Here is a 7239-nt window from a genome sequence, read left to right on the forward strand (position 1 = left end):
TTAATAAAATAACCATCTCTCCATTAAAAAGCTTTTCAAATAATGAATTCCTGTGACAGGCTGGTTATACTATCTGTGTGAAAAGAATGAATTCCTGAAAATGCCATGGGAAACATCCATTCCAGTAATAATTCTGGGAATCGATAGAGAACATTCCACTGCAAGCAAGAAATTCATAACGCCAAGTTATAATAAATCAGGGAAATATTTTTGAGTAATAAAGTTAGCATTATTTCTTTTTTTTTTTTATTGCAGCACACTGTTGTATTATATGAATGTAATACCTTGGCATTGATATTCAGTAGCCGTTGATCGACATAGCCGCTACAAAGAAAACAGGAGACTTTAGTAGAGAAAAACTCCATAACATATTATATATACAAGCACAGAGTGAAGGTTTGATGCTAAGGATCTAAGCAAAAGTGAGAACAAATTGAGGAGATCAGATTAAAAATATGTGAAAAAATGATACACTTAATAAGGTAAAAATTTTTAGTGAATAAATGACCCACCTCTCTCTAGCTTTCCCCTCTTCAAGTTTTTGCCTCTTTATAGCTTGAATTTCTTGAGCAAAATTTGGAGCTTCAGATGTAATTTTAATATTTGCGTTCCTGTTAATCAATAATTGATAAGAAACATATTACACAGATTCCAGCTCACCAAAATAAAGAGATATTGAACAAAACAAGACAAATATGGGAAGTAAATGAAAGATATCTACCTTATTGCACTAGCTGGATTAATGCTTTTCACTTGTGATTGGGTTGCTGACTTCAATGCAGAGGGGTTCCTGATCATACTTGCTATTTTTTTTAGCTGTCTGGTGCTTCTTAGCATCAGTTTGTTGGGCTGTTTTCTGAGAAGTTATTTTTGGTGGCTGAGGGGTGCATTCTCCCGTTGAATAATCTCAACAGTCAGTGAAACTAAGTTGGCTTTGTCAGTGAAACTTAATTGAGGCAAACCAAATTGTATAAACGAAGTTGATATTCACAGAGTGGAGCAAACCTTGAAGTGAGGACAGCTTCTTTCAGAATCCTTGAGAACTGATATTACAGCAGAAACAGAACCATGAACAGCTGACTGCTTGTCACCAGATCCCTGAGAAGTTAGTGAAATGTAATAAGAATCATAACCCCCAAAACAACAGTAGAATACTATGCAGATGGAGCAAAACATACCAAATTGGCTTCCCCGTCGTGAGTCAGTTCTTGAGAGAGAAAGAGAGAAGGTCAACAATGAAAAAACGAGAAGGGATGGGAATTAGAGTGGGAGAGTGAGAAAGGATGGAGGAAAAAGAAGGAAAGAACGAGAGAAACGAATAAGGAAGATGGGAAAGAGAAGAAGAAAATTAAGATGAGAGAAAGGGGGGATAGAATAAAAAGAAAGAAATTGATAAATATTAGAACGAAAAGGAAAAGAAAAAGAGAGTTAGAGTAGTAGATTATGAAATCAGGAGAAAGTCGAAAAGAGGAAGAAGGAAAATTTTGAAATCTTCTTAAAGATAATTTTATTAGTCAGCTGGCAATTAGCATACTTGCGCTTTTGCTCAATTTTCTTAAAATCAACCTTATTATCATTCTTCATCGGCAACAAGTAAATATCAGAAATGGCAGCATCAGAAAAAGAACCTCAAAAAAACAAAAGATCATAGACCAACTAACCTTTTCATCATTAAAGTCAAAAATATCACCTGCATAAAATGAGATATAGATTAGCCTAGAGGGGTGGGGGTGGGGGGGTAGGTGGGGCGGGGGCATCTTCTGTAAACTTCTTCATCTTGACATTAAGTTCAGCTGTAGCCTTCATTAAACCAACAGCATTATTGACAGAAGGTGATTTACCTGTCAACCTCCCACGTAGCCTTCACTTCAACCTGATCAGTTATATAAAGAATATTATATTCAAATATAATGTCAACTGGATTGAAGAAAACACTGCGTAGAAATTAAAATAATAAAATATGATTAAATATTACCTTGCCGGGATGTTGATGGGATTGCGGCTGGATACGATATTGATGACCTTGCCATCGACATGACATTGTCGCCGACGGGCTTGACGTCGGCATCGAAGATGCCAAGGGTGGAGTCGTATTTGAGAAGGTGTGAGGCCTGCTTGACACCTCCGGTGTCATTGATGGCAATTACATCAAGGGCAGAATCCATCCTGAAAAATAGTTCAAATTTTTAAAGAAAACGTACTAGAAAAACAATAAAACTTTTAAGCAAGTTATTTGTATTTACATGTGACAAGGAACAATTCATGTGTGGAATTGACATCTGACTTGTACTAGATTCAAACTTCCTCATCATTTCTGCCATTGAAATAAATGGGGCTGCTCGTTCTCGAACATAAATCTGAAATAGAGATTTTCACCATGTATTAGATTCAGAAATTAATGTCCACAAATGAAATGCAAGACATAAAAATGCAAACTAACCTTTCTGCTTATCCTCTGATCATAGCTTCATCTCCATCCTCATCATCATCTGCCATTTCTCTATCAGACTCATCGTCATCATCATCACTTTGAAATCCATCCATCTCAACCTCATCTTTAGCTTCCTCTGCCTTTGCAGCTTCTGGACCTGGTTCATCGACAAGAAACTGTTAGTTCCCAGTCCCAAAAATGCATATCAGATTTCGAACCACATGTCTGAATAATCCGAAAGAACCCTTGAAAATGCTGTTACTTGCTGGGGCTGCAAATCTTACTTTACATTTCTTGTAGAGGGCATCATAGAAATCGCGCTCTGCTTCCGACTGTTCACACTCAATGACTTGGATGTAAGTTGGTGGCAGGATAAGAATTGGCCTAATTCAAGGTTTTGCCTCTCAAGTAAACTTTGAGTTTTCAAGAAAACTAGAAAACGAGACAATGAACTACCTCCCTTCCTTGTCCTTTGTTTCCTTTGTTCTCCTAAGCATTAATGGCCTAAGAATTGCCTTGATCAGTTTCAATGCTCTCTGATCACCATTCTCATAAGGTCTCTGTATTAACTTATTCCACCTAAAAGATAGCAAACGTTTAAATAATCTAATTCAGTTAAACTTATTAGCATGTATATATACAGTTAGTAATATATAAGACATACCATGGCTCAACATGCAAGAAACACAGAAGGCTGAAAAGATCTGGCAAATTATTCTGCAGCAATTAGTGAGTACATCATTAACATAAACCAGATTTCGAGAACAGTCTAAAAAGTATCACATTCTCAAATGAGACGGTCCTATGAAAGCCTCATCATTTTAGGAAATATGATAAATGGGGACATTGATGAGGAAACATACCTGAAGTGAGTACCAGTGAGACACCACCTGCAATGTGCAGACAATGTGAATGCAGCCCTAGCACTCATAGTTCTCCAGGATTTTATGGTGTGTGCTTCATCCAGTACAATTCGATGCCAATCAACTTCATGGAATATGCTACTCTCCACATCCTAAATGACAGTTCAAAACTGGCTAATGCGCATAGATCCAAATGAACAGAATAAATACACTTTCAAGCTAATGGGAAAAACATTGATACTGATCTGGAAAAGGCTGGATTACTTACAGTTTCCCCAGGCCCATAGCATCTGCTAATATCTGCAGAAACCACCTTTCGCAGAGAAATTAATATATACAACAACAAGAAAAACCAGGACATCAAGATATTAAATTGGAGTTAAAGAAAAAAAGAGTTAACAAATAAAATTCACTACCCCTCTTGCTGTTTCCAATGCAGAAGGAAATTCTGCAGTTGCTTCACCAGAGAAAATGTTCACATAAATTGCAGGACCCCTCCTGTTGAAAAGCTTGGTCAGCAAATTCCCAAATTAATAGAGCACTTGGGCAAATATTTTACAAATTTAGCTGGCACTCGATATATTCAGAAATTAGTTATTACAGATTACAGCTATATATCAAAAATGGCAAAACCATGAGAAATCTTACCTTTTTGCTCTGCCAGCCTTCCTCGCTAGATAACCAAAGCATGACAAACCTTATTGTTCAGAAATTAGTTATTACAGATTGCAGCTATATATCAAAATGGCAAAACCATGAGAAACCTTACCTTTTTGCTCTGCCAGCCTTCCCTTGCTGGATAACCAAAGCATCAAGTGCAAGCTTCTTAAAAGCTCTTTCAATCATCTTTTCCTCAATAGTATCTGCACATTGAATTATAATTTATGAATATTAATTTATGTCCATGCTGTGTTAAAAAATTAAAGATAAAACTGAATAAACCTCGGTGCAAAAACGGAACCCTTGAAATTCCTTCTTCTGATCAATCCTATGAGCACAATCCTGAGCTTGCAAATCAACCTGTGGATTCCTCCAATGTTGGTGAACACAATACCTCGATGGGGGTGTAATACTTGGCCAAACGAGTCTTTCCTTACCAGTTTTGAAGCACAATGAATCGAATCTGCCGATTTCAAGCCCAAACAAAACCATCAACCAATTTCCCAGAAAAATTATTCGAGAGAACACCCAAATGGCAATGCTTGAAATTACCATTTTGATAGAAACCACTGGACCCAAGAGACAAGACTGGGTTGATTCAGGCCAGCATTCAGAGAAAAAAGAGAAGCTTTTCTGTTTCCCCCGCTGTCCGGAACAGTATATTATTTTGTAGTATTTATTTTCTTTTTAAAAAAAAAAATTACGACCACCAATTTTTTTTTTTGAATGATAGAGAGAAAAACTATGTTACTACACGTGTTTTAGAAGCACTGCTCACACTTTTGCCAGCATGTTTTATCACTCCTTTGAAAGCAATCAAACTAGCCTCACGAATTCCAACATCTGAAGCATGCTGCCCATATCACCACAATATTGGATTTTGAAGGTTAAAACAAAAGAAAAGAGAAGAAAAAAAAAACATAAGATGAAGTATGTCACCTGTAAAGCAGATAAAAGATCACCAACCAAAGGATCAATCCTAATTGTGAGTGCACTTAGTTTACGAAGGGCAATAGCAGCACATGATCGAACAGTCCTGCAAACAACTTACATAACATTAGCTAGGAATATACATACATCGTAGTACCGAACATAACAGAATAAACGAGTCTCAAAAAGAACAGAAAAACCATAAGTATTAAAAGCTACCCTTGTAATATCCTGCAAACACTTAACAAATGTTGTTTGAAGTTGGGGAAGAAAAGGCTTTAGGGCCAACCCACCCATCCATATTATGATGCTAAAAGTTGAGAGAATTGAACTTTTAACTTGCCATGGGAATCTGTCCCGTATTTATACGAATCAACGGCGTACACCAAATAACAATTCATGAACAAGCAATCTAGAATGGCGTTACACTGGTGACCCAAAGGTTCAGACAAGTAGAGGACTGTTTGATAGTTGACACACTAATAAAGGGAATAGTTCACTGCATACCATAAATAGGCAACGTAATGACCACGTATAGCTTATTTTGTTGGTTGCAATCCCTTTAATAGTCTCATAGTCAAAACTAGCAATGTGTAGAACTATAGTAACAGCTCATACCCTGTGATTGGAATGACAAACTCCTTTAATGCTTGCTCACTTGTCACTTCAATTAACTCTCCAAGGCCCAAAGCGGCTTGCTTTCTTAATTCAGCAGATCCACTTGTAAGACCCTACAGATAATAAAGGAAATTCACATAACCATGCAATCAAAGCTCAACAATGTTGCATTCATAATACTTGTGGCCAATGCTTGTAATAATGTGAAACAGATTCCAAAAACGACAACAGCAATAATAAAAACAATCTTTATGTATGATTAATAGATTATACTTAGTTGCTTACATATAATAATTCTTGGAAGGATTTCTCTGCGATAATCATTAAATATTAGAAAATTTGGTATACAAATGAAGAGATTCTTTCAATGTGAACATTAAGTTCACAAACAAAAGATAAGCAGGAATACCTGGAGGAAAATAGGAAGCACAGGTTGAAGAGCTTTCCAGAGGAAAAAACCAGGTATTAGAACTGGTCCTCCGGGCATGTTTCTATACATCACGAACCAACTTTATATATGAAGGAAGAACTTCTTCAGGAACTGAACTTATCACACTAGACAATGCTTCCCAAGCAACCTGTAAAAGGGCATGGTAAGATAAACTAGTACATTGAAGTGCATTGTATAAATGTCATACAATGAATCAAAATAACCGTCACGGTAGCTGAATCTGAATCACTTAGTAAAATAATCAGGGTGGATATCACATTTGGAGCCTCAACAACAAGATATAGATCACTGGTTTTGAATAAATATCCAATAAAGTATGCAGAACTTTGTCTGACTGAATCCTGGAAGAATAAAACTTAAATAGTGTTAGCTAAAAAATGCAAAACAAAGAAGAAAAGAAAGTCACATTATCATTATTCAAAACAATAAATCATGCCTGAATATCTCCAACTCCTTTGAGAAGCCCCGACAGCAAAGACTTGATACCTTCCTCTTCAATTACAGTGACAACAGTTTCTGCTGCTTTCTTGGCGAGACTTTGAACCTCCGATATTTTCAAGGTGAAAGCATGACACATGCAAATTATGCAATGAAAAATAAAAACACAAATCAACTTAAGCAATGACTCAAATATAAATTATGTGAAAGACGAAACAAAGTAAATGGCATTATGGCATAAAAATTAGGTTCCTGCCATATCAGTATAGCCCATTGCAGTGAGTAAAGCAGGAAGGATGGTACCAATGGGGGCATCAAGACCAGGTCCAACAACCTCTGCTAAAGCTCCCAAAGCATGAGCATTGAAGGCACTGGATATAAAGCACTCTCACATGAAAGCACTCTCTATCTAAAGTTCAGAAGCAAACTGAATCATGAATAGGGGGAGGAAATGACCCAGCAATCACAATGTCTTCTTCAATCCTATGACATGAACACTCAATCCATCTTCTTTACGCGTAAAATCGAAAGAAATTCTAGAGATTCAATGTCTCAAACAGAACCAGGCATAATCCTAAATGTTCAGAAAGATCAAAGGGGAGCAAATGAAAAAGGTGCATACTTTGGAATATGGATGAAGGTTGGCCATCATGGATCATCAATCTTTAATCTAACTTCTCCAATTCATTAAACCTCTCTATGATAGCCTGCAGTTCCAGAAGAAATCAAACATCCATTTTTTTCTGCAAAATCTATGCAAAGTACATTTCACCAGAACAAGGATAAGGCGCGAGAAAAATCCTTCTTCTTGCGATTACTCTCACCTTCTTACTTGTTTCTTGGAGCTC

At 36.7% G+C, this 7239-nt stretch overlaps 2 protein-coding genes across 3 annotated transcripts; both read right to left on the minus strand.

Moving 5' to 3' along the window:
- On the minus strand, nucleotides 1–1321 carry LOC109170422 (protein TPX2-like). Its single transcript, XM_019319542.1, has 5 exons — nucleotides 1179–1321; nucleotides 722–1098; nucleotides 513–611; nucleotides 285–324; nucleotides 1–158 (listed from the first exon to the last, which is right to left on the minus strand). Exons 2-5 carry the CDS (start codon nucleotides 835–837, stop codon nucleotides 36–38), a joined length of 378 nt encoding a protein of 125 aa, XP_019175087.1. The 5' UTR covers nucleotides 838–1098; nucleotides 1179–1321; the 3' UTR covers nucleotides 1–35.
- A 2620-nt stretch (nucleotides 1322–3941) lies between these two features.
- Nucleotides 3942–6281, minus strand: LOC109170421. Of its 2 annotated transcripts, XM_019319540.1 has the most exons (10): nucleotides 6157–6281; nucleotides 5912–6080; nucleotides 5503–5615; nucleotides 4894–4990; nucleotides 4733–4807; nucleotides 4507–4599; nucleotides 4392–4417; nucleotides 4237–4314; nucleotides 4064–4157; nucleotides 3942–3991 (listed from the first exon to the last, which is right to left on the minus strand). In XM_019319540.1, the coding sequence occupies exons 2-9, from the start codon at nucleotides 5999–6001 to the stop codon at nucleotides 4148–4150; spliced, it is 582 nt and encodes a 193-aa protein (XP_019175085.1). In that variant the 5' UTR covers nucleotides 6002–6080; nucleotides 6157–6281; the 3' UTR covers nucleotides 3942–3991; nucleotides 4064–4147. The 2 variants fall into 2 exon arrangements, with proteins under 2 accessions (XP_019175085.1, XP_019175086.1); XM_019319541.1 differs by lacking the exons at nucleotides 4507–4599; nucleotides 4733–4807.
- Nucleotides 6282–7239: the final 958 nt, after the last annotated feature.

This window comes from Ipomoea nil, unplaced genomic scaffold (assembly GCF_001879475.1).
Source record: "Ipomoea nil cultivar Tokyo-kokei standard unplaced genomic scaffold, Asagao_1.1 scaffold3321, whole genome shotgun sequence".
Lineage (NCBI taxonomy): Eukaryota > Viridiplantae > Streptophyta > Magnoliopsida > Solanales > Convolvulaceae > Ipomoea > Ipomoea nil.

Excerpts from the sequence above, each read along its gene's own strand:
- LOC109170422 (XM_019319542.1), bottom strand. The coding sequence starts at position 837 with ATGCTAAGAAGCACCAGACAGCTAAAAAAAATAGCAAGTATGATCAGG. Across the intron at positions 612-721 it reads AATCCAGCTAGTGCAATAAG|GAACGCAAATATTAAAATTA; the intron begins GTAGATATCTTT and ends ATTGATTAACAG. Across the intron at positions 325-512 it reads GAGGGGAAAGCTAGAGAGAG|CGGCTATGTCGATCAACGGC; the intron begins GTGGGTCATTTA and ends TTTTCTTTGTAG.
- LOC109170421 (XM_019319540.1), bottom strand. The coding sequence starts at position 6,001 with ATGTATAGAAACATGCCCGGAGGACCAGTTCTAATACCTGGTTTTTTC. Across the intron at positions 4,991-5,502 it reads TTTGTCATTCCAATCACAGG|GACTGTTCGATCATGTGCTG; the intron begins GTATGAGCTGTT and ends AGTTGTTTGCAG. Across the intron at positions 4,315-4,391 it reads TTCATTGTGCTTCAAAACTG|GTTGATTTGCAAGCTCAGGA; the intron begins GTAAGGAAAGAC and ends AGGAATCCACAG.